General features: G+C 40.2%; 1 protein-coding gene and 1 long non-coding RNA gene across 2 annotated transcripts in view; one reads left to right on the top strand and one right to left on the bottom strand.

Moving 5' to 3' along the window:
* Positions 1-1,657: 1,657 nt before the first annotated feature.
* The window catches only part of crabp1a (cellular retinoic acid binding protein 1a), a 26,036-nt gene continuing 1 nt past the window's right edge, over positions 1,658-27,692 (bottom strand). Inside the window, exons 1-4 of the mRNA XM_074633904.1 lie at positions 27,342-27,692; positions 19,959-20,137; positions 6,754-6,867; positions 1,658-2,051 (exon numbers count right to left, since the gene is read on the bottom strand). The exon at positions 27,342-27,692 is cut by the window's right edge and continues 1 nt beyond it. Of these exons, the coding sequence (XP_074490005.1) occupies positions 2,001-2,051; positions 6,754-6,867; positions 19,959-20,137; positions 27,342-27,411 (414 nt within the window). The 5' untranslated portion in view covers positions 27,412-27,692 and the 3' untranslated portion in view covers positions 1,658-2,000. The remainder of the gene's footprint in view (positions 2,052-6,753; positions 6,868-19,958; positions 20,138-27,341) is intronic.
* On the top strand, positions 11,251-18,146 carry LOC141766762 (uncharacterized). The gene is made up of 3 exons (XR_012593681.1): positions 11,251-11,746; positions 14,674-14,919; positions 18,012-18,146. It is a non-coding gene; the product is annotated as an uncharacterized LOC141766762 (long non-coding RNA).

Raw genomic sequence — 27,692 nt, 5'->3', positions numbered from 1 at the left:
GTTGTAGTGAGAATTTCAGCAAATATATAAAAAAATGTTATTGAAGAAAATAACCAACTCTGGCTTTAATTTAGACCTCTCTGCAGTCATCCCACATTCCTAATAATTGCCTTAATAACACCAGCTACAGCTTCCATCATTGCTTCTCTGCCTTTCTAGTCACTGGACTTTTTTAGTATTTAACATTCTCTTCTTGGTCTCACCACCTTGTCGGTAAAACGAGGGGCAGCACAGACCGCTGGGCAATCAGGTTAGAGAGGCTAGTGAAGCAAAAGAGGTCAGATAGACGAACTGACCACAACGCTTCTGTGTCTGTTCGTTCCAATAACGCTGCCTCCACATGACGGGCCCTGAGGGGGAAAGTCACACGAGGACAACTTTCCCAGTTTCTCACCTCTCTTTGAATTCCAAAATACGTCACGCAAAAGTATAACAAATGTCTCCTCGTGCCCCTTTGAATTTAAAACCTACTGCGAAGAATGAAAGCTCCTAATGTTGCCTGCCTCCTTGAATAGTCGACTCGTGTAAATGTGCAAACGTGGCATTCGTCACGCTGGAGCGACAGGGCGCTGCTTGGAAGCTTTTGACTGTATTTGCTCCAGTCTGTCTGGTCTAATCTCGCCGCCACACTCTGTCTTTAATCGTGTTGCCTCAGAACTGTATCAGACACAAAGACGTGTCTCTCGGGAGTGTCTGGGGAGGAATCAGAGCGAGTGACGAATGGCAGCAGTGTGGGAGGCTGGAGCATGATGGGATGTGGGGTTTTAAAGGCTGAGGCTCTTTTAAAGGAGAAGTTTAGGGTTTTTAAGAAGTGTGACTAAGTTCATCAGATGCTGGGAGTTCTGGCAGGTTACTTCAAACGTGCACCAGTTGTTTTGTTTGATTTCAGTTCATAGAGCTTGTTACAACTGAGAACACTTTTGTTCCCAAAGCCAGAAGCCTGTAAAGACCTGAGCCAACCCGGTATTCTTTTGGTCCCAAGCCAAAGTTGACCTGAAGGAGGAAAAGCATAGCTGCAACGGCCTTTCAACCACCCAACATCACAGGTGGGAGTGGTACGATGTGCTCTGTCGTACTTGTGACCACACCCAGCTGTGATGTAGCGAGGTACTATAGTGCCATATCGCATTATTGCACAATGCCATCACCATTTGTCAGAGCAAGTCCAGAAAAAAATGGAAAATCTTTATATTTACAATTCCATGACAAGTCCATCTGCTGATGAAGACCATGTGATTTGATCAAAAGCTCCAGAGCAGCTACTAAATGGACCTTGAGGTGACAATGTCAACTTCTATTTCCCAAATAAAGAATGAAATTTTAACCTCCACGCTTATTTCATTTAAAGATGCTCTGTGGAGTTTGTAGTGGTGCCATGGAGCGATGCATGCAAGCCACGCTATTCCACCAGCTGACGGTTGGTGGCAGTAATGCGTCAAGAAATCTGGTGAGGTTACGACAAAAGCAGGCAAAGAAGAAGACTTCAAGCTGATGTAAGTAACGCAGATTCCAAGATATTCAAAAAAAGTGTCTTTGCACATGTTTTATGAGGATATGATGGTTGCTGGGAAACACTGAACGTAAACATGTCTGTTCACAAGATAACTCCAGAGGTTACCTTTAATAGAAATGCACATTTTCAAGAAAGAGGCTCTGCTGCTGTTTGTTCCATCTTTTTATTGTTTCCTGTCATTGAACATGAATACTTAATCAGTGCAACTGATGACTAAATCCTACGTACACAGCTGACACCTGGGTTGCAGATATGGACACTTGAGATATCCAGCTACTGTAGACTGCAGACACACAACACTCACTACGAAGAACCAGATTACAGAGACATTGCTATTGTTTGTGGAGACTATGCAGACTGATGCTGAATGATTACACGGGATACTGGGCTATAGCGTGTTAGCATGACAGAGCGTTGTTGGGTTTAAACGAGGTGTTGTCGTGGTCCAACCGGGTTTCTGTCTTGTCCTGATGAAGGTTGCAGAGCCTCATTCCCGCACGTAAATCCGTGTGCACACTACGTCGTCTGCCCCAAAAGTCTGGAGGAAACAAAAGGATGATTGTTTTAGACACATGACAGTGAGTAGCCCTCACAGTCAGCTGGCAGAAAATGTTAAATTAGCTTCACTTTTTAAAGCAGTTTGCTGTTTTACTGAAACAAACACGTTGGACAGTGAACCTCAAGGCCTCAATATGCTTCATGTACTTGTTGGATGGTCTATAGAGCCGGTCGGCCAATTTCAGGCCGTCTGCGAGTGTCTGTTGCTGTATACCCCTATATTCCAATACACAGATATGTATATATCGTAACAACGGCTTGTATATCCACAGGCTTCGGTCTTCCGGTTTCCGTTTTTGAATGACAAATGCAGACCACCGCCACCTGCTGGTGTGGAGATTTATTTCCTCTCACGCAGGCGCAGAATGTACGTGCTAGTTGGCTGTAGTATTTGTTTGTGTGTGGGTGCGACGCACTACGTGATACCAACGTCGTTATACTATTGGCTCAAAAGCCTCGTTAGAAGTGGAAACCAAGCCTCAGATATCTTCCACAGTGATAAACAAAACATTCACTTTGGACACGCCAATTTTTTTTTTAAATGATTAATTCACAATCATAGGATTTTTTCTTTTTTTAGAAAAAACATACTTTTATTCAGTACCTTTCTAAAGGCTCTGTGGATGCATTATTCTTTTATGTTATCAATAACACCTTTAATTGTAACATTTTGGTCGCCTAAAAATGTCTTATTCAGCGTTTGGTTGTACTTAACGCCTCCCTCTGTTGTTACTTCTGGCTCCAAAAAAACAAGAATGTGACGGCAAAAATGCTTCAAAACAACTGTCCACAAACCAATGGGTGACATCACGGTGACTACATCCACTTCTTATATACAGTCTATGCTTTAGACATGGCCTGAACGACACGTCGTACGAACTAGTTTGTTTCAAGCACACTGGATCTTACAAGTCTCGACTCTCGTCTTTTCTTTTCCCCTTTATAAAGTAGTCTTTGCATTTAAGTTTGAAATGAAAGAACACAACTTTTTTAAAGTATGTATGACAAATCTCAAAATGTCAAGGAAATCCTATTAACCAATGACGTATGCGTCACAACATCACAGTCAAAATGACGACTATCAATCTGGGTCATATTGCAAACTGTTGATGATGAAACCAAAAGAAACTGCTTAATAACTGATTCACGCGTCCCGTGAATTCACAAGCGTGAAGTGATTACTGGAGTCCAACCCTCTGATGTGCCGTCATTTTTTATATTTTATTTCAGGCTGATGTAGCCGGAGAAAATCCACACGACTTTGCCCTTTAAGTGTTTTTCAGACTAAACCAATTAAACGGATCATGCAAATCGTATGGAAATGTGGCCCACTTTACAGTGTGAACTGCCACAGACAATCAGACCATTGCTTTATGATCGCTGGTCCTCCTTTGAGTCTCGAGCTGAAGCTTTACAATTGTTGGGTTGTCTCTGTGTCTGGAGGCCTTCTTCGGTAAACAGATAGATATGATTCAGATTCAGACAATGTTTGTTTTGTTTTTTTCAGTTGCTTGTCCTGAAAGAAAGCGATTGTCTGAGAGCAAAGATGGCTCATATCTCTTTTTCTATAGAGAGAGGCTTCAAACCTTCCAGGATTTTAATGATGCATAATTTATTCAATCAGCGCCACAAAAATATCTTTTGCATTTGTTTTTTACCCTAATAGGCATGACAGTTTATAAACAGGTGTTTTAGCTATGATGTCATTTCCTAACTGGTGTCAAGATATTTGGTTGGTTGGTTCATTTGAACATCTAGCAGGATAGTTAATGAGATTTCATATTTACACATGTAGATATATAATAGTTCCAATCGCAGTCAAATATTGACAAAAATAGCATGTGTCGCAGTTTAGAAACAACTCTGCTGCTGCTGCAGAGAGAAACGACTAAATACTGGCCTGGACCAAAGCTGAGTACATTTCCTGTTACGTATTATCTGATATGTAAAGTCATGTTCTAAATTTAAGAAAGCGCTCATAGCAAGGTGTCAACTATTTTGGGCTTCAAAAATCTAATTGTTTGATCAAAATCAAACAAGTTGTACAGCTTACTCTCCAGTATGCCATGCTTTATTTATCTATAATTTTATTTATATATTCTGCTTTTGGAGGCATTCTTTTCATATTTAAATGATTGGTGTGTAACATTTTGAAGGATCTATTGGCAGAAATGGAATGTAATATTAATAAGTATATTTCATTAGTGTATAATCACCTGATGATAAGAATTGTTGTGTTTTCGTTCGCTTAGAATGAGCCGTTTATATCTACATAGGGAGCGGGTCTTCTTCATGAAGCCAACCTCCATGTTTCTAAAGTAGCCCAGAATGGACAAACCAAACACTGGCTCTAGAGAGAGACATTCACATTTTCATGTTTTCACGTCAGCCACCGTAGTTCTCCTACACGCTTGGCACATGGGAGAAGTTTTAGTTAGTTGTAATCTGCAACCTCATGGCTAGATGCCGCCAAATCCTACACACTGCACCTTTAATGTGTGTTTATTAGATAGGTCTACCAGTAGTATCTTCTTTGCTGTCTCCTAGAAATTAGGTTTATATACAAGTAATTTGCAACAGCAAATACGTTTTGAAGAAAATGTAATGCCGGTTGGATTACGTTTTCTAATCACATAATGAGAAAATGTTGTTTATTATCGTATCTGACAATCGCAAAAATGTTGATATGTCAGTAAAATGTTCACTGACAACATATTTCATTTGTTTTCTGCCAAAATAACCAAAGTAATCATATCAATTACAGCATTGTTAAACTTTTTTTATAGTCATATTTAGGCACTGGCAGCACACAACGTATTTGTTAAAGGGTACCATAATGGTTTTGTGCTTTTCCCCTTTCCTTTAGTGCGTTACATTGTTTTTTTAAGTTACAAAGCCCAAAGTCCACACCAATGGGAGTTACCTGAACTGCCTGAAACGCCTCGCTTGAAGGCCTGCATTTTCTTCCGTAACGTGGTGATGTCACCATGTAACACATTTGTATAACGGCTAGTTTGGCACGCCCTCAAACGAAGCTAGTTAAGTTTGGTTCGGTTGACCAATCACGACAAAGTGGGCTTTTCGGGGGGGGGGGAAACTGAAAACAAAGCTTTTTTTTTTTTTTTTTATATTGTAGCATGCAAACATGTTCTAGTGGAAACCGCAAATACAAGTATGAACCTGAAAATAAGCATAATCGGTCCTCTTGAACATTTAACTGGAATTGTGATCTCTCACTTACCTTAACCAAAGTGTTTTTGTTGCCTAAAAACGAACCACAGACGGAAGTTTGGATGCAAACGCTGCCCCTGAACATAACCCAGGCAGCGATTATATACAATATGTCTGCCACCACAACTTAATTGGGAAAATATATATTAACATCATTTCTAGGAGACAGGGTTGGAATTTTCACTTTCACTTCACCGATGATCAAAGTGATCATTCCACTTTCTTTCTACAGTTGTTGCTTAATACCCTTCACACTCACACAGACACTGTCAAGCTAATGTGGCGCCAAAACTAGGCCAGCTGTCTCAGGTGAATGATTCTAGTGTTGTCATGGCAACAAATACAAGCTGCGTGTCATACCATCTTATCCGTAAACTCGACCACATGATGGCTTTTTCGCTGTTAATACTGATTAGAAAAAAAATTGGGACTCTACAAGCTGCACTGTGAACCTGGTTTTATCTGCGGGTTGTATGACGGTGTGACAGAAGGGAGAGACGGAGGTGAGAAGATGCTGTCGCTGCTCGGCCCAGATCAATCTCCGTTAGAGCGTGAATGCTTCAGCTCCTCCAGGGCTGCCGGGCCAAAGTGTCACCAGAGTGGCAGGCGCTGCAACACATTCTGCTTTTATCATCCAAACATTAGAAAAGATTTAATATGTTCTGGCTTCCTCTGAACAACGAGGAGCTTCTAGAGATGCTATTTAAGCATTGAAGATGTGCTTCTACTCACAAGCACAAGCTACGCAAACATCCTGTGATTACTTTCTTTAGCATCTTAACCTTCTATATTGTTGGTTCAAGCTTTTGCCGTTTGGACATTCATCTCACAAGTACTCGAGGAACAACAAAGCAGAGCGTGGGAGCGTTGAGCTTTGAGAGAGGAAAGCTGTCGAGTCCCTGAGAACTGTTCGTCCAGTCCATTGGTCTTGGATGGCTCCCCTGCACATCGTTCGAGGGGCTTTTAGACCCATTGACTTCTGCCCATATTAATCTGGCTAAATACAGGGGGTATTACTGCGATGTCAGCGTAGCAGCTCCTCTTGTTCTCCTTTCAACATCTCTCCGCGGGGTGGATGAAAGCTCGGCTCCTTGGGAAACGGCCTCTCTCATTTCCTTTACGGATGAATCTCCAGGGTGACTTCATACACTCCCTGCCTCATTTCATTAACCATTTCTCGAGTAGCTGCTCGAAAAATCCCATCTTAATGCACCTGATGTCTTCCGAATCTCCATGAGAACAAGCCGCGCAACAGACAAACCATACAGATTAGCTACTCCTTCAGATCGTACTCTCTCTGTATCTTTCTGTTGCTCCTCAGCCTGAAATAGAAGTTCATTAATCACGTGAACATCAGAGCGTTTGTCTTTGTGAAGAAAGAGGGTTTTTTTTGTCTTTCCTAAATAGTAATCTATTAAGAGGCTTTCAGTGAGTCATTGTCGTGCGCTCACCAGTATGAGCTCATCTCCGTTCAGCTCTCGGGTCCAGTAGGTTTTGGGGCCGTCACCATCTATCAGAGTCTGCTTGCAGTACATCTTGTTCTCCGACTCCCAGGTGGCGAGGCTCTGCAGGGAGGGGACAGCAAGGTGGGGAGGTCAGTCTGATGGTGTCAGTGAAGGTAAAACACATTAGCAAGGCGTATATTTAAAGGGTCACTTAATGCCAGGCTTTATGCCAGCATCACTGATCGGTGTGGTGAGAAATGTGCTCTGTTGCACTCAACAGTGATATCACAGAGTACATTTCTACATCTCTGCATCAAGGTGAGAAGTTAAAGCAGCTATAATTGACATTTTTATAATGATGAAATATCAAATGACAATGTTAAAAAAATAGTGACTAAGGGGTCACTTAAAGTAATGAACCCACAGAATCTTTACAGAACTTTATAGTCAGTATCAGCTCATTGTTTTTATTTTATTTTTTCATTGCGACTTCCCTGTTTGGATTCATTCTCATAGCTTCGATTTCAGCCGCAGCAGACGGTCGTTTCAAGCTAAAAAAAGCTCTGAAAACCCGGGACTCCGTGACCGTTTCTCGGCCTTCAGCCCGTGCTCCGAGTGCATGTTCATGAGTTACTTTAGTTTTGTACAAATAATGTAGGTTGCTACTTTTAATGTGCACTTTCCAGTCATGCTAACATTATAATGAATTTACCATCGGCGAGTGAGTGTATGAGAGTTGAGTATGTGTGTGTTTGTGGGTGGTCGGGTGAGAGAGAGAGAATCAAGTAAAATCAGTGTGACCGGACAGTAACGTTCTTTGCTCTCTGGATTAACGTTTTATAGATCTATTCCTGGGTGCCTTTCTTCTTTATTTACATCTCTGTTTGAGGTTAAAATTAGGCCTGAGGTCTCATTTAGGTTTAATCTTTGGGTTAAGGCAAAGATTAGGTTAATAAACAACTTTTTAGGCTACGGTTTTGCCAGCTTATCCAAAAAGTGACGAGACAACCCAATGCGAGCTGACGATAAGGCGCATCAGGCACACAGCACTCTGCCCCACTGCCCACCCACGGATGAAATACAAAGTTTTTAGGGAGTCCCCTGAAAACCCACTGTACACTTTACCTGCTCAGCACCAAACAGCAGACAAACACAGTTAGCGACTAGCTGGTAAACATAGTGGTGCATCAATCTGCAACCTCACCACTAGATGCCACTAAATCCTACAGACTGGTCCTTTAAGGGTCCACGTTTATATCGCTCTGTCCCCATACTTTTTGTGCACTTTTGTTCTGGGGCTGTTTTTCATATTTGCGCTAAGTCCCTTAGTTCCAATGAAGAGTACGTCCAGTGATATTTTAGACATAAGGGTGCTTCCAGCTTTGTAGTAACAGTTTTGGAAGGCCAATTCCTGTTTCAACATGACGATGTCTCTGTGCAGAGTCCATAAAGAAATGGTTTCCCCGGTTTGGTGTGGAAGAACTTGACTGGTCTGCACAGAGCCCTTACACCAACACCTTTAGGATGGACTGGGCCAGATCTTTATCACCCAACATCAGTGGTCACCCTCACTCTTGTTGCTGAATGGGAACTAATCCCTGCAGCCAGGATCTAAAATGTGGTGTGTGATGTGTGGAGGCTGTTATAGCAGCTCATGGTTTTGGAGTGGCATGTTCAACAATCATATATGTGTGTAACGTCCACAAACTTTTATCCCTATATTTCACAGCCTACTTTAAAATGACATATGTCCCGTGCTAATTCATCCATGGCCAGCCCTCAATGAACAAAGCAATGTAATATTATAAATCAGTGGGCTGAGTCTTTAGCAGACTGAGTTTAACAAATGAATTAAAATCCTCTTAGCCCTTTGGTCGGTCGGGGTCTCCATCTGCTAATTCATTTCAATAATATTTCAAATGACTTCAACAGGATTAGTCAGACTTTGACTTCTGGACTAATTTCTCTTGAAGTAACTGACTCAAATTGCCTATCGGAGCAGGACCAAGGTGACCCTGTGGCGCTAATTTGTGTTAATGGACAGGATTTATCATTTTGGTCAGCTTTGGGTCCATTAACTGCACTCGTATTTCATTACCTCAACTGTCTACTGACACAAAAAGCTGCTCTGTTAGAGGAACAGTGTGACAATTTTAGGAAATACGTTTATTCTCTTTCTTCCTGAGAGTAAGATGAGGGGATTGATACCGCTCTTATATTTATCCATTAAGGCCAGAAGAACAGAAATGTTATATATTGTTTGTTTATTCAGTACAAAGTGTTAAAACAAATGAATTAGACATATGAGCTTTAGAGGTGTTCAGATTTTGTTACCGTTAGACAGAGTCGTGCTAGCTGTTTCCCTCTGTTTCCAGTATTTATGCTAAGCTAGGCTAACCACCTTCAGCTTCATATTTAAAGGAATAATTGGACATTTTTGGGAAATACACTTATCTTCTTGCTAAAAGTTAGATGAAAAGATTGATACCACTCTCATGTCCAGTCATTAAATATGAAGCTGTAACCAGGAGAACGGTAAACTTAGCTTAGCACAAAGACCGGAAACGGGGAAACCTTCAGCTTCATATTTAACGGACTTACATGAGAGTGGTATCAATCTTTTCTTCTAACTCTCGGCAAGAAAGCGACTAAGTGTATTTCTCAAAATGTCTAATATTCCTTTAAATATGAAGCTGCAACCACGAGATGGTTAGCTTAGCTTCGGTTCTGTCCAATTGTAACAAACCTCCAGCACCTCTAAAGCTGACTGTTTAACATGTTATATCTTGTTTTGTTTAATCAGTATAAAAAAGTTTAAAAACAATCAATTAGTGAGATTTAAATGTTTACCGATCTTAATGCTAAGCTATGCTATCTCTCCTGGCTGTAGCTTCATATTTAATACGAGAGTTTTATCAATCTGAACTCAACAAGAAAGTGGATATGTGTATTTCCCAAACAGCCTGGTCTCCTAAAAGTTACTTTTCGAGGCAAACGTTTTTTGTCACGGATTACGTTTGTTTTTTGATGTATCACAAATATGTTTGTTATGATTTTCCACAAAAAAAACTCTGGACTTTCACCCAGGAGATTGGTGTTTCGTGTGTTGTGTGAAAAAATCAACGTTCACTTATTTTAATCATGAAGTTTTTTTTAATGAAACCTAACCAAGTAAGTTTTGTTGCTTTTTTTTGTTTTGTTTTGTGTCGATTTACAACGTTAACCGCATGTTAAAACCGTCATCATGTCACATCGATCATGTTAAAAGTTTAAAAGTGCGACCATAATCCAGGAGAAAATATCCAGCAAAACATAATTAAGAATGCAGTTTAGTTGTATGGGAACGTAATTTTATATGAGACTGTTTTTCCCAAAACATCAAACTATCAGGCTACTTTAACGGCTATTTTAGAGTCAAGTTTCCCAATCAAGCCTTTAATTCAAAGAGATTAGTTTACTATTTACATTTTCCCTTCAGTTTCTCGTTGCTGTCCGTCTCTGATTATATTTTCCCACACTGCTGAAATTAGTTTTTCCTCTCAATAAAGCCAGCTGCATTTTCCCTTTCAACACAGCATCTTAACTTAGCTAGTGATCCCGCTCCAGAAGCCTGGATCTGATCAAAGCTGCCGTTGCTTCAATCCAACTCATGTAAACATCCAACTAAATTAATATCTGGACAGGCCTACTGTATAATGACATCCCATCATTTTCTTTTGTCGTGTTGCTCACAGACAATTTGTTTGACAATTTGTATAATTTGAGTATTTTATAAAGCACCACTGCTCAGTGTTGGACGGAGCAGCAGCTCAGTTTCTCAGAGGCAAATGTTAATCACCATATCAAAGGTAAGGAAAGCCATCACGGATCCCTGCGGCCTGCTGTCCGCTGGCTTTGCCAAGCTGAACAACAGCAGGGCTTTTCTACAGCTTTTCTGCAGCTTTCCCTCTGATTTTCTTCTTTTTTTTCCGAATAAAGCCAGAACCCAGAGAGTCGATTAGCTACGGCTCCTTTTTAACATTAGCATCAGTCTCAGCCTCTGACTCGGATGGATTTTCTCTCATTCTCTCTGTTGCACATTAAGTCACAGACAAATTCTCACACATCGTCGTTCGCTTCCAAATAACACACCAGAGCTCGTGCACACACATTTGAGACCAAGACAAATTCATCCTGCATTTGTTTTTTTTATCGTGTCCTGTTTTTTTCTGTAGCTTTTTTTTACTTATCACAACATCTGCTGCTTTTGGCTTTGGTTTCGGTCGCTCACAGACTTTACAAAATCAGACACAAAGAAGGAGAACATCTCATTTCCCGCTCGGTTTAAAGTTTTTATGTTGGATTTTACAACATTTCTTTCAGAGTCTGAAATAACACGCTCGCTACCTCGTGGATCTCTTCCCACAGTTTGATCACATTATCTCTCTCAAGTCAGTGTTTGCTCATCACTTTTCCTACTCAGTAGCTTACACTTAGGACAAAAATGTGAAGCAGAGCTGCTCTTTATCAAATCAACTCATATTTTATCAAGTGACAAATACCACATCTTAGTGGTGAAGACATGCAGCTAAAGTGCTAAAGATGCACTTTCCCTAATTAACACTGAGTTAACACAAAAAATCTAACTGTACAGAACTCCTTTCAAAAAGTCCCAATTTATGGACTGATTGGTTTCCATAAAAAGCTATGGTCTAAATTAGACATTCCACTTCTTGTGAAATGTGTCTTGGTATTTTGTTTTTTATTTCACCCTTAAAGAAAATCCTTAATGGGACTTACTTGGGCATATTTGCTTCACTGACAGATGTGTCAGCCTATCACAGTTGGTGGTTGTTGCAGTCTTGTTCCACGGTGGCTTCTCTACTTTGCATATATTTTGATTCTCTGGCTTTATTTGTATTTTCTTTTCATTGCAGTTCCACAAATGGCCACTTGGGAAAACAAGGCTGAGTGGCGACGCCAAATCCATGTCCCTTAATCAACGAATCCTCATACAACGGTTCGTATGATATCTTACGAAAAGTTATTTTTCATGCATTCTCCTACAAATGTCCAGCAACACGAGCGATCAGTGCGACTGTGCAAGCAGAACCTGTTTAGGCAACAAAACTACTTGGTTAGCCTACATCCACCCCGACCTCCTCCCTACGCAGAGTTTATCACTCTTTATATTACGGCAGCTGACTTCCTTAGAGCAGCCTTGCATGTCCTGGCTCATGATTACATGGGTTATATTTGAATTATAGTGCATTACACAGTGAATGAGAAGAGCCTGTCTTAATACATCCACGATCATTCTAAACACAACTCTGGAAACTGTATTATACAAATACACTTGCCAGCAACCACAGGTGCAACCAAATCAACCTGGATTATAACTCTAAATATGTCCTATCAGGGAACAATGGGTGACGTCACAGACGATGTATTGTGTCTGTTAAATTACTTTTAATCTTGAAAAGTAATTACAAATCAACCGGAGGAGCAGACTGAATGACAAATCATTTTTCAGCCTTGAGAGTAATGAGACACAGATTCTACAAATGGGGCTGGAAATCCAAAACCTAATATTTTACCGTCAGTGTATATCAGAATCAATCCAAAGGAATCAGTCTCTCCTCTCTTTCCCCAGATTTGGGATTTGCCTGTCATTCGCCGCAGGCCTCGTTCCTGCCTCTCCATGCTAAATGACACACTGTCAAGAGCAAAGAAATCACGCTCGAGTCTCAGCCACACCGTTACAGAAATACAGTCCCACTTTTATCCATTTAGCCCCAAACCTCTACCCTCCGTGTCAGTATGTGATGACACTCTTAAGTGGATCTGTTTATTAAGTCAAATATTTAAATCGACAGGCTTTGTTTCTGATCCTTATTCACACATCATCTCCGCTCCCTTTGTCTCTCCATGCAGCCCCGTGGCAGGTGACTGTCTCTATAGCAACCAGCCGGGTTAAAGACTCCATTTGTCTAAGTTTTTCTGCCCGGAAGTGACTTGCTGTGTTGTATGCTGGGAAATTAAGTTTATGAGTTCAGATGAAAATGTTGCTGCACCACAGCAGCCAATGTTTAGTTGTATGGAAACGCACTTTGTAGGAGACTGGGTAGCAGCCACTCTGCTGTATTATTTCTCAACCTCAGCTGCACATAGCAGCAAAAACTCATGCTTGTCTTCGCCTAAACACCTCCATCCATCAGAGCAGGTACATAATCGCCTCTTTATGGCTTCCAACTGTGCACCAACGCCCGTCTGGTGTCTGTTTCTCTGTTGTCTCTGAGACTGGCAGGAAGTCTCTTATCACCGTCTCCTCCTGGAGGCCGTCTGATCCCACCGCGCTCATGCAGATTAGCCGGAGCTTTTTAACCTTGGGGTGGTGTTAATCAGCCCTCTGCTCTTCGCCAGGCAAAGATCAGCGTGTAATCCCTTTAACCACAGGGCGGCCGGCCTCAGCCAAAACCCACTTAGGGCTCTCCCGCCAGCCGCTCCATCTGAGACTCCGCCAACACCCCACACCTCCCCTCTCTCGCCCCTCCAGGCACATGTGCCAGTGTCAGTGGGCGCTGCCTCCTGCAGGTTAGGCTTCACTCTTGCATATGATTTCCACACAAGAGCACAATGTGCTTGTTGCTGAGAGACAACTCCTTGATTTTCTTCTTGGTAAAAAAAAAAAAATAGGCAAAATATACAGTACAGCCCAACAAAATATTTTTCTTATTGTGTTGGCTCTATACTCCAGCACATTGGATTTGAAATGAAACCATGACTGTGACGGTAAAGTTCTGGATATCAGATGTGATATGAGGGTGTTTACATCCACATCAGATGAACCGGGGAGGGAATGTAGCTCGTTCAACAAAGTCTCCTAATTTTAAAGCTCCACTAATCAATATTTTTTATGCAAACATTTCCTCAAATGACGCAATGTGCCATGTGAGAGGGGTCGCTCGTAGGTCTGAGAGATGCTCCAATGTTGAAGTGCCTTAAACTTGCATTCTTTCTAACAACCAGCAGGGGACGACTCCTCTGGTTGCGAAAAGAAGTCTGATTGTATAGAAGTCTATGAGAAAATGATTCTACTTCTCACTTGATTTATTACCTCAGTAAACATTGTAAACATGAGTTTATGGTCTCAATCGAAAGTCTTCCAATTAGAGTCAAATAGACCATAAAGCAGGGGATGCTTTAGGGTGTGGCTACCTTGTGATTGACAGGTTGCTACCACGGCATTGTCTAGTCTGGGAGTTGCTCTCATCTCTATTAAAGGGATAGTTTGGGTGTATTGAAGTGGGGTTGTATGATGTACTTATCCATAGTAGGTGCACAGTAGATGACGGTCGGTGTGTCCCCAGCTTGGAGAAACAGACAGGAGCACCGACGCCGGAGCAAAGCAGTACAGTACTGTGGACGGGGACGGCAGAAAAATTTATTTTAGCCACCTAAAAGAAAGGCTCACCTAAAAAAAACGATATCCGTTTAAGTGTACACTATATTTAGAATATTTTCAGTGCTTTATCTTGCCGTCAGACGGCCCTTTCATTCTCCTTTCCGACGGAGAACAGAACTGAAAGTGAAACTTATCTACGCTCTCTCCAAAGCCAGCAGGCTTAGATGACAAAAACGGTATAGATACATTTCACTTTCAGTTCAGTTCACCGTCGGAAACAAGTTTTAAACACAATATTGATCACCATTTAAGATGTCAAGAGCTACTTGCTTAAATAATCCTTAATTTATTTCTGCAATTTTGGATGTTCTGTAAAGACAAATGTGTATTAATTAGGAGATAGGTTACAGGTGTGATACAGTGGATACAGATTACATACTGTCCTGAAATTGAAGATGAATAAATACCCACCTGATATGGATGCAATAAGCCACTTTAACCTCATATTCTTTTTTTATTTATCTCACTCCGGTGTGCTGCAGTACCGAGACAGAACACCTTCTGTGATGCTGATGCTCAAACCCGAACAAGTGGATGTGGCAAATGTGTGATGACAAGTCGACTTGAGGCGTCATGTGGTGAAAAGCCACACTGAGAGCCGTCTAGCCATGCCCAGTACCCAGCATGCCCCAGGGCACAGACAGAAGGAGCCACGCTGTCTCCTGGGACCAGAAATAGGTCATGTCTGCTCTCCCTGACTGCAACACGTAGTTACCATCCAATAAAAGGTAAAAAACAAGAATCTATACTGCAGACTTTGGCTGTTGAATGCTGTTTTGTAAACTGTACAAACATTTAATGAATTCTGAAAACTGCACATACCCAGAAGGGCTTTGTGGTTTCCAGAAAAACACATATCTCCAATTTCTCAGGCTTTTGGCTGAATTCTGTTGACTTGATGTAGTGCATGCACGCAATTACACATTTTTCCCCTTTCCATGTGAATATTTCCTCTCCACAAGTATGAATATCACTGCTCTCTGTTGCCAAAGAATTCTTCGTGATGGTGAATTTTCTGTTTTACATTATAGTCTAGAAACTCTTCAGCCTTTTTGGAAGAGAAGCCTTGAATCACGTTCTTTTTGTTCAAGAGTTTGTGTGGTCACATCAGCTACCCTGCAACTAGAGATGCAGTGCCTTGCTCTAGGACACTTCAGCAGGGAGCCAACCATCCAGTTGAAAGGTGGTCATATCTAGCCATCATGACGGGGTTTATTGTTTTATTTTGTTTTTGTCACAAAGCTACTTCAGATATCACGGTCAGAATTACACTAAATGATCATTTGTTTACCTTCAATTCAAACTCTTCAATTACATATGTCAATGTATATTACATTTACATTATATAATCAATAAATTTGGGGTTGGACCCTTCAAATATCAGATCATACTCACCTGAAATAAGTTTTCAAAAAATGCTTTAGTCCTCCAGTTTTAAAGGGTTATTTTTGTTCTATGAGTAAAATCTTTATTGCACATGAAATTTTAAGATCCCATTAAGAGAAATATAAATATATGTTTATTTTTACACTATTTTTCCTGAATGGATAAATAAGATTTTTGAATAAAACCCTACAACTGTAGAGATCAACATCAATGCTGATATGACCATTAAGGCAGCCCAGTCGCACAAAATGGTGTGTGAATGACACCATAATGGCAAAACGCTTGTGATAAGGATGCAGGTCTTGCTTTAGGCGTGTCATTTGTACGCCATGTAGTCTGTGTAAATGCCTCCGTGTAAATACGCTACGCTCAGTTATTGATGTAGAATAAAAAGCGAGAAAGACTGCTTATGGCAGGCGGGAGGGGAGGTGGATGGGTCCAACAAACACAGGACTTTCAACCAGGAGACCGGTGTTTTGTAACTACGTTAGTGACGTTTGTGTTTTCTGTACTTATGTTACGTTGTTTCCGTACATATTGTACTTAGTTACGTACTTATTTTAAGCCCAACCATGACGTTTTTCCTAAACCTAACAAAGTGGTTTTGTTGCCTCCTGCTGGCACTGCACCTTCATAGACGTGTGTAATATTCACACCTCTGCGAGGCAAAACATGACGCTGACACGCTATCCTCTGGTGGACAAGCGGGTTTATTACGCGCTTTGCAGTGATTTCGGGTTGTTTGAGGACATGCTCAAGGCTAAGGATTGCTTTTTGCCTTAGAAAGTGTTGTTTTCAAGAATCAGCCAAAAAAAACAACAAATTCATCCTGCGGTTAGAGAAACTTGACAAGTTGTACTGTGACAACTCCCCATCCTGCATGTGTTATGCAAATCTCTGCTGCACTGCAACAGCCACTGCAGCCTGTTTCTTCATGAAATCTATGTTCATACAGATGGATGAGCATATTGCAGCACTCACTTATTTCCAACTTCTATTTCTCTATTGGATTGCTATATGCACCTATGGATGTTAGGCTGGCATGCTAATTTGAGAGACTGTCCTGGTTCAAATCCCAAACAGCTCCAGGATTTCCACAAAGAAAAAAGACATGTTTGTTTTCCAAAATTGCGCAAGCAAAAAAGTTGCCTTACGTCAGTCAGGTTAGACCAGTTCCTCCCTCAATTCCACATCATACTGCCTCCTCAAAACACCATACGTCTCCCCAAAATGGGAGATTGGTACCAACATTTTCTACAGCTATTATTAAAAAAGACCGTAAGGATTTTCTCCCTCTTGGAGAATCTTGCCTTCGGTTGCTGCCTCTTGGCCAGGTCGTCATTGTAAATGAGAATTGGTTCTCAATTGACCTATCTGGTTAAATAAAGGTAAAATAAAATAATGATAATAATCAGTAATGATTATATGATAAATTCTAAAACCTGTTTCATGCTTCTTGCGGTCAGTGCGGTGCGGACGGCGATATTATGCATTGTGGCCGTTCATGTTTTGTCCCATTTGTGTGAGAGGATAAATACTGGATTACATGTTAACGTTGTTTACCCACCGTGTGTCCCCACTGATACCAAACAAGACTCTTTTTCTCTCCAGCTCAGACGCCGGTTGCTAAGCAGGAGAGGGCGATAAACAGATGTCAACCTCTGGACCATTAAAGCAAAATATCTCGTTACCTAAAGTGACTCAGTGGCAGCGCGTTTTCGCCCGAGAGCACACTGACTTCCTTCATTGTGTAGGTGCAATGAGATCGTTGAGTGAATTGACTACTACATACATCACATCATGGAAAAGCTTTAAAAGTTTGAGTTAGATATTTTTATATAAAGATGAAACATAAAACAGCTTCTCTGCTTCGTAAAAAATAATGATTGTTATTTTTTCCTCCAAGACTTAGATTTACTTAGAATATGTCACATTATACGGTAACATCAAGATGTGGCCAACATAGAAATGAATTAATTTTATGAAGTAAGAAAGAAAATTCTTGTAGAAAAGACTTTTATGCTTTGACAGAAATTAAAACTACTGGATGTCAGCCTTATCTTAATATGTTTACACACTATCAGGCTCAACAATCGAGCTGCCTCGTCCACTTTTATCTAATTATACAACCTACATATTTATTACACAGATGACGTAAATGTCTGTGTTGAGATCATATCAGATGTCTCTTAAGAAACCAGTTTGCTCTTATTACATGTAACTAAACACAGCCTTTATGTCAGAGCTTGAGTAGTTGTTCATATTTTTAAAGTCCTACTTTATACGTTACTTTTGTGATTGCTTAATTGTTGTTTTACAATTATTTTAGATTTTGAAATGAGTTCCAAGAATTTAGAAGAACTTGATGTTCCTGAAAATGTTTAAAATTGAAAGTATAAACGTCTCACTCAACCTACTTTCCAAACCTGTGTAGGTGCTCTGACTGTCTATCAGGAAGTGAGAAATCGCCCTCGGGGGGCCTGAAGAGGTTCAGAGAGAAACTCAACTCGAGCTGCCTGTAATCCAGCTGTGCCGACGTGAGGACGATACCAATGGATGCAACTGCAAGGAGGAGGTATTCATTTTTCATTCGACGCTCTTCAACAATAGCACGGAGACAGCTTTGAAGACCTTTAATGCACACAAACACTCAGAGAATACCAAATGGTGTTAGTATTAAAGCGCTGTTCAATCACTTTAACATCATCTAAATGTTAAGGTGAAACAAACGTGTGGCTCTTGGAAAGAAAACTATTCAATGTATGCCCAAGCATGTACCATTGTGTTTATATTTCATGAGGAATATCAGTGCTGCAGGGAATCTTGACTGATTCAAACCTTCTCTGTACTCGTCCACACACACATTGGGTTGTTAGCATTGTATTGACATACGTCAATTTCCTGGAAGCCTCTTCTAAATTTAACCATAAGTACTTTACATCCTTTCCCCCAATCTAGGGATGCACCGATCCTCGTCCCCACATGGGAGGTGAGTCCCCACAATTTCATTGCTGAAAGTATATGCTAACACGCTAATGACTGTGACATCGGCTGTTTGCAGTGGTAGAAATATTTACAGAAATGTACATTTGAACAAAGACAAAAGGACGGTGTTGAAGGTTTAGAAAAGTGAAATGAGCGCGAGAGAAGTGAAAACAGGAAGTGCATCATTTGTTGGGGTGAAATTGTTCACTTAAGTTAAAGCTGAAGTAGGCAAGATTGGAGCATATATGATTAACAAAAAGTATTTTTTTATAAACGGTTGCTATATCGTGACAGTAGTACATGAGACAGGTAACCTGAAAAAAATCATGTGCCTCTGTGTCTTCCAGTGTTCCTTGCATCTGCAAGATTTCACAGACCGGAGGAAAACAAGCAGTAAGAGCTGATCTGAGGTCTGCTGTCCATCTGCTGTCTATGAGAGCCGGCTGTCAATCACTCGACAACTCCGACCAAACGGTCAAACTAGGCAGCGCTGATCAAATATGAATCAATATTATGTTACGTTTATGCCTATTTCTCTCCTCAGATGTGTTCAGAATCATCTTGTAGTTTGTGACGCCGCCGCCATTGTGAAATCTGGTGAAAGAACGCCAAGTTCTGGTCACATGACCGGAGCACAGCCAATAGGAACGCTCTCTCTCTCTGAAATGACCTGTGATTGGTCAAAGTCTACCATTACAGGCTAGATTTTCTAAAGCCTGAAAACAGAGCCATGAGGAGGAGCAGAAGTCTAGTTATCTCTCAGAACACTTGAATTACAATATGCTGAAAGGTTATTATGGAATGTTTGCCCAATGATGCCAAAAATATACTGCCTACTGCAGCTTTAAGATAAAAAATTCAATAACATTTGAGGATCTTAATAGTGTTTTTGCAAGATTTAAACCCATTTACTGCAAATCCCTTATATGTGTACTGTATAGCATCAGCCAAGTAACAATTTTGCAAACAATGTGTTTTAGAAACTTGGATGTATTCCAGGCAGCCGTTGGTTTCCATCCATATCTGTACAATATCAAAATCAAATAGAGGCATCTTGAAACACAAAGTTGCTAAACTGGGGGGCATCCTGGTTGCCTCGTGTCTCATAAAACACATACTGTTTAATCACAGTATCCCTAGTTTGATTTTGGATGGAGACTTTTTTTGACTTTTGCATGTCATAACTCTTTGTCCCTCCCCACCTTTCCTGTCTATAAATTATATTTGTGAAGTAATGAAGTGCTGACTTTATTTTCAGCGCAAAATAAATCACCTCTTACAGTAAACTTTATTACAGTGCAACAAATTATGATGTTTGATGTTCTCTGTGATGATTTACACAACACACAAGTGTGTTCAAATATGTGATTTCATCAACATTCATTTGAAGTTCTACCTTGCACTTCCGTCCGTCCACAGTCTCCTCGTCATACTCTTCACCGACCTGGAAGTTGATCTCGGTGGTGCGCACAGTGGTGGATGTTTTGATGTAGAACTTCTCGCCGTCCTGACGGATCTCCACGTGGGGGTTTGAGGCTGCCGCCACGGCCACCTTCCTCAGCATGGTGTTCACTCCTAAACCAGGAGCAACCCCAGGCCAGAACAACAGGAGGGAGAAAACAGGGGTCAGTGTCACCATTTTAACAAGATTAATTGAGTTAAGGGGAAAATAGTGGGATGTTTCACTGCCTCATAATGACTATGAAATATCTTTGGGAATGTTTTAGGGATGACTCACTAATTACAAAATGCTGACTTTTGTGGCGCTTTGCACATTTTTAAACCTAGTTTGCAGTTGAAAACGAGCCAAGCAGACATTATTGTTATTGTACTTAATTCAGCCCTGTCTACTAATAATTATGTTCCCAAGCAACGAAACTGCATTGTGAATTACGTTTCGAGGGAAACGTATTTTGTTACGTTTGTTTTTGACGTATGACAAACAAGTTTGTAATGAAAGTCCACACAGGGCGGAGGTCGGGGTGGATGGGTCGAAAAACACTGGACTTTCACCCAGGCAGGCTGGTCTGGTACACCGTCAGTAGCTATACCTACAAAAAGTAATGCAATGTAAGTTGTGTATATCCCACAAAATAAATTTTGTGTGTAATTTACATAACTGTGAACCAGGAAGTATAAATAGCGGCGAATGCCACGTAGGAAGGAGGTCGGGGTGGATGGGTGGGTAAAGAAATATCAGAGTTTTGCCCAGGAGACCGGCGTTTGTGTCCCAAGTGAAGCCATCAACGTTTGATTTATTTGTCCCGTAACTTACGTACTTCCAGAGTTATTTTAAGCCAAACCACAATCTTTTCCTAAACCTAACTAAGTAGTTTTGTTGCTAATCTTAACCAAGTCAATATTTTCCTAAACCTAACTGAGTAGTTTTGTTGCTAATCCTAACCAAGTCGATCTTTTCCTAAACCTAATTGAGTAGTTTTGTTGCTAATCCTAACCAAGTCAATCTTTTCCTAAACCTAACTGAGTAGTTTTGTTGCTAATCCTAACCAAGTCGATCTTTTCCTAAACCTAACTGAGTAGTTTTGTTGCTAATCCTAACCAAGTCGATCTTTTCCTAAACATAAGTAGTTTTGTTGCTAATCCTAACCAAGTCGATCTTTTCCTAAACCCAACTAAGTAGTTTTGTTACTAATCTCAACCAAGTCGATCTTTTCCTAAACCTAACTAAGTAATTTTGTTGCTAATCTCAACCAAGTCGATCTTTTCCTAAACCTAACTAAGTAATTTTGTTGCTAATCTCAACCAAGTCGATCTTTTCCTAAACCTAACTAAGTAGTTTTGTTGCTAATCTCAACCAAGTCGATCTTTTCCTAAACCTAACTAAGTAGTTTTGTTGCTAATCTCAACCAAGTCGATCTTTTCCTAAACCTAACTAAGTAGTTTTGTTGCTAATCTCAACCAAGTCGATCTTTTCCTAAACCTAACTAAGTAATTTTGTTGCTAATCTCAACCAAGTCGATCTTTTCCAAATCCTAACTAAATTTTTTTGTTGCTCAACATTCGTAGAAAAACGAATGAAAAAGGAGGAATAACTTTTTCGTAAGAAATCACACGAAGCGTTGTATGAGAAGACGTTGACCCAGGAGGCAGATGTTCATGTCCCGTGTGAAACCAAAAGTCACTGTTCACTTATTAATGCATCAATAATTATAATAAGTAATATAATTATTCTGCATAAACTTTGGCTATTTTCAAGTATATTTTCATACTAATACTTTTGTACTTTTACTTGATTTTAAATGCAGGACTTTTACTCGTAACAGAGTATTTCTACAATGGAGTATTGCTACTTTTACTGAAATATGCTCATCCGTACTAAAATAAGAGTATTTCTTCCACCACTGAACAAGAATCATAGGTTGCTTAATACCCCATAACTTTAATCACGAGAGACAGATGCAGGAGAAAGTAAGGAAACGCTGCTGAGGTACTTGTTGTGTTCTGGCTGTGCCAGCTTGTTGTTGTGAACTGTTGTGGGTTTTGATGTGGTTTATTTGTATGTATTTCCGGTGTTTCCTGTTTTATTTTGGTGATTCACTCCTCCTGTGTCTTGTCTGGGTTTACTTCCTTCCTTTGTCTGTTTTCCCGCCTTTTGGTTGATTGTCTGCCCCGCCCTGATTTGTTTCACCTGTGTGTAATCTTGTCTGTTATTTAAGCCTGTGTGTTTCCCCTCTGTCCTTGTTGGTTCGTACTTGTCTTCCCAGTCCCTTGTCCTCCGTGTTCCTAGTGTTCCTAGTGTTCCTCCTGCTCCTCCTGCCCGTGACTCTCGCACCCTCTGGTTTGTAGTTTTGTTTTTGTTCTCAGTTTGGTTTTGGTGTGTTTTCATTTGTACTTTGTTCCCCTCCTCGTTTTGTGATTTCTGGATGTTGTCAGCTTGATTAAAGCTCGCTCTTATTTAAAATCTTCCTGTCCTGCTTGTACTCTGCGTTTGGGTCATCTTAGTAACTCAGCACACGACAGTACTGAAACGTTGAGAAAATGAAAGAGAAAATGTAGGTTCATCTCAGTCGTGGGAATATTTTTTTTTGTTACAGCAAAATCAAATGTAGGCTAAATTTGTGTCTGATAAAGAAAGTGAGACACAAATCATCACAAAAATAAGAAAGAGAGAGATGTTGTTCCATTGGTGCTAAAATCTTCACCGGCACATCTCCCAGGATGTTCTATTGTCTTTCTGTTCTGCCTTTCTACCCTCGACCCCACCCAGATTTGGACCTCTCCAGGCCCTCATGCCAGCTTCTATCAGACTCTAGTCCTTAAATATAGAGGCACATGCTGGCTGCATGTCTTCTTGTATTTCTGTGTAGTATGGTGAACAGAAACATCTCCAAGCTTAAATTCTTTTACCCAGAATGACAAGAAATGTAGATAGAGTTAAAAACCGCACAATAAAATGCTCTGTGACAGAAACCTCAACTATTTCTCAAAACTGAGAGAAATCTGTGGAATTTGGTTACTGGAGTCTGTGTGAGGGATTATTAAACCATTTCCAGAAGAAAAAAGTGAACTCTTGAGGATGTCGGAGCAGGTCAAGGCTGGCTCGTCTTTTTGTCTGGTGGCTGTACGAGTGGCGATCCCGCGTGTGGCAACACTTTGGCATCACTCTGCAAGACCATCTGGCTTTATGTCCTGCCAAAGTCCTGCATCTTTTATTTTAACGGTCTCTCCTACCATTGGAAATAACCGAATACATTGAAAGCTAATATCTTCACAAACAACATCAAGTATTTAATTCTGCAAAGCCAAAACCACTGTGGTGTTTTTTTTGTCTACACCCAGGCATAAAAACATATTAATTTGACAGCTTACACTCGACCCCACCCACGATCTGAGGGATCACGCCATGTGTTTTTATAGCATTAAATATGTATGAGCATCAGTGAGCCAAGCAGTCTATCCTGTGTTCTCAAAATGTCATCTGCTTACATTTTAAATATTAGAGGGTTTTATGTTTCATGTGTGTCCAAAGAAATGGCAAAAGGACAATAAGCTTCAGTTATTACAAGCAGCCAATAGTAAAGAGTACATGCTTGTACAGAAACATAAGAAGTAAAACACTAACTGGATGCTAAGGTTTTTACTGATCCCAATCATAGTCTGTATATATAAAGATGGACGACGCGTCTCCCGCTGTTCAAAAGTGAAGCCAAAATATCCCGGAAACGGGAGCTGTCATCTTGAAATTGACGTCATTTGGAGCCAGAGTCTGCGCAGTAGTGATCGGGCGTTGGAGCCGCGGTATCGAGGTCACCCACCCGAAACCATTCGCGGGCCGAGCACGGCCGCAGCTTCTTAGTGAGAGAGACTCACAGCTGTCAATCATGACGTCTCACCCCCTTTTTATTGCATCAAATAACTAATTAAAACCAAAGAAAAAATAACATTTGAACATATATCAGTGTGATAAGAACTACCTAAAATGTATTTGACGTGTACTTTGACTTTTTAGTTTGGCTCATGTAAGATGAGCTAAAATAAAGGGGGGCGGGATTTGTGACCTATACTGCAGCCAGCCACCAGGGGGCGATCCAGATGTTTTGGCTTCACTTTTGGGGAGCTGTCATGTCGTCCATCTTTACATACAATACAGTCAAAGAGTATAGAAGCAAAGAGACGAAACTCCGTTGTTTTCTTTGCCATTTTGGACTGAAAACGCTTATTATATTTATAATATTTTATTGTTTAACACAGGAAATTTTGGTAGAATATGACAATAGAATAGAAATAATTTTGTTTTACTTAGGTACGACACTTTTTAGACTGATGTTTTACTGGCATCCGGTAGTCGCTTTCAGTCCAAAATGGCGATGTTGCAATGGAACGAACGATTGACTTTCACTTCTTGGCGATATACGTTCTTCATATGCTGTGATCCCAATGCTCAAATTCAGACTTCTGCTGTTTTTATTGCTTTTGCATTTCTTGACCAGAGTCCCCATTAACTCAGGAAAGTCTTTAAAAGAAGTTCACATTTTGTCTCAGTAGTAAAATTGTACATGAAGTGTGCACTATTTCTACACTCTTTGATCAAATGCAGACACACATGCCTGCTCTCAATTAGCAAACTGTGAGTCTGATCAAGTCGTACAGCTCTGTTCACTCAGCGTGTTCACTCTGCTATCTGCACCCTGGATACAGTAACAATCCCCTCCTACTTAGGGAAACCTCAGAGTCAACAGATAATTATGAGGATGTTGATGGAAAGTGGCGGCTCCAGCATGCAGCTCTGGAAACCACAGTATAGTTGCCCATCGCTGCTCCCCGATGACCGAGACCTTATGTAAGAGCGAACGAGTGATCTGCTCCAGCAGATGCGGTTTTAATGTGTTCATGAATGGATGAGGTCCTAGGGACGGTCGCCTCATGGACCATTGCATCAAAACATGGGAAGTGGTGTTGAAAAGATTTTTTTTTTTGTGGGCCAAAAACAATCAAAACTGAACAATTTTAGAGTTTTCAGTTGATTGAAGTAAACCGGAAAAAGGCCTCTTTAAAAATAAGTTTAAAAAAAACAATGAAGACAAGTTGTTTTTGCCTGTAATAAGTAAAAGAAAATCTGCCATTGGAACAAGTGAAACTTCGCTTTGCAAGATTTCTTGATAAATATGTAATATTTAGTATGTAATATTTACTTTAAAACTAAAAAGAGATCTTAAAAGATATTGCTGCTCAAATATATTATGCAGTATATAATATAATAATATATATATAATAAATAATGTATAAATATAAATACAATATAGAAAATAAATAAATATATTAAAAAAAATATAAAAACAAAATTCTAAAAATAATATATAAATATATCCACCGATCCAATACAATATATGTATTTATATATTATTTTTTGAATTTAGTTTATATATTTTTTTTCTATATATATTTTTTATTATTTATTTAAAAAAATATAAAAACAAAATTCAAAAAATAATATATAAATATAAATATTTATATTATTTTTTGAATTTTGTTTTTATATTTTTTTTAATATATATTTTTGTTTTTTATTATTTATTATATAGCTATATTTCACTAGTATTAGGAATTGTTGTGTGTTGTAATAAGCCTGTAATGCTCAAAATTAGTATTTTTTCACTTAACAAGATATTCAAGATGCATTGTCTAAAAACAAGTCTCACTGAAATGTTGCTTGTTGGGTGATATTAAGCGTTATATTGTCTTATATTAAGTGTTATGAGATATGACTAGTAATTATTAGACAAATTTACTTGGTACGATTTTGCTTTTTTACACTAGCTTCCTAAACAATTGTAGGTTCTTAAAGAAAACTGTGGATTAAAGGATGAGGCTGACATTAATCTATATTTTTCATATCGTCAACAAATCGACAATCGACATTGTCTTACTCTCAATACTTTCCAACTTCCCTATCTGTCTGTACTATTATGTACTCCGAGGCCATTCGTTCCTTCTGAGGATGTAAATCTTTCATAACATATACATACTTTCATTTTTTTATTTTTATTATATAGTAATTTCCTAAAACAGCTGGGCACTGTAGTTTTTAGACAATATAACTCAAACAGGAGTAGATAGTGCATTTTTTGTGGACTATTTTCAGCTGTGGATTAATACACATTTGGTATTTACAGCAGCAGGGCGGTGTATTTGGGATCGATTCGAAATAAACTACAGTGCCCAGGTTCATCGTAAAGGAGAGACGTGTCACCCAGTGCAACAGTGAGGCTCATTGATGTGTTTTTAATAGTTTTTGGACAAAAATTAAGATCTGATTTAAGCTGCAGTTTACCAGGCTGTGGCCTCAAAGGCAATACCTTTTTAGTAAATAAATACATTTATGGTTGGATTTGTTGCCAGTAAGAAAATATAGAATATCACAAGCACATATCCCTTAAAGTATTAAATGGTACAGTGTATTATAGCAGGTAGGGGTGTTTAAAGAGACATTGCAACCACAAAGCAGAGGTGTTCAGAGCTAAATATGCACTCAGATACTCAAGAAATCTTGCCGTTAAGTGCTGCAGCGATGCACAAACCACTAAACTGCCAATTGTTTCAGCTTTACAAGACACAAAACTGTCCACTTTTCAACTTAACTTTCCAAGATTGTGCTAAAACAGGGACCATTCATGTCTAAAAAGTTTCAATAATAGTTCCTGGAGAGCTCTTGAAGCAGCTCCTTGTACTCACGCTCCCTAAAGATTTCTACATTATTCTAAAGACACACAGCCTTTTGATGTGTCCCGTCTGTTTCAGCAGAGCCGGCCGGCCAGTGTGACGAAACGCTGCAACACAATTGAATGACCCAGTTAAACTGGTCCAAATCTAAACCATCACAATCATCAGTTAAGACCAAGAAGGGTGAAAACAGATAGGACACAAGAGAAAAGCACTGGGCTCCAGAGACCTCCCCTGGCATTGCTAATGCATGCCCTACTTAAATGCTTAACATGAATAATGTTGTGTGCCCCCCCCACCCCTCCTCTCTTCATGTAACAATACCACGTCTGTTTAGGCTGGAATTCAGCATCCAGTGTTTCATATCTCCTGTGAAGCCGAGGGATTTCCCTTCAGCAGCATCTCCCCAGCGTTCTTTTCCCAGGGAGCTTCTCCGAACAATACGATGTTGTTGGAAGTCAGGCATGCACATTCTCCAAGAACAAGAAAAGCCTTTTTCTATATGGACATGATGGATAGTCAACCTCATGCAGGGATGTAGCGCTGGCTATGGATGGAGGGGAGGGAGAGAGAGGAGAGAGGAGAAAAGAGGGCTTACCCAGGGCTTTGAGAAGGTCATCAAAATTCTCACTCCTCTTCATCTTCCAGGTGCCGGCAAAGTTAGGCATGTCTGCTGAGTGAGGCTGAGTCCGAGTGCTGCAGAAAAGAACCTGTTCCACGCTCTGATGCTTTCCCTCTTCCTTCCTTCTGTCTGTCTTTGACTCTTTCTCACCCTCCTCCTCCTTCCCTGTGCTCCTGTCTCCTCTGCTCTGGGCTCGGCCTCTCTGCTCACACTGTTAACACCCCAAAGTGTGTTTTCTATTTACTTGGTTTTTCTTCACACACACTCTCTCTTGCTCTCCGTCTGTGTGCTCAGTGTGCCGGCTGCAATCTAAGTCTTGAGCTCCTT

Source organism: Sebastes fasciatus, chromosome 4 (assembly GCF_043250625.1).
Source record: "Sebastes fasciatus isolate fSebFas1 chromosome 4, fSebFas1.pri, whole genome shotgun sequence".
NCBI lineage: Eukaryota > Metazoa > Chordata > Actinopteri > Perciformes > Sebastidae > Sebastes > Sebastes fasciatus.
Note: the sequence above shows the minus strand (reverse complement) of the source record. Positions and strands in the feature narration are given on the sequence as shown.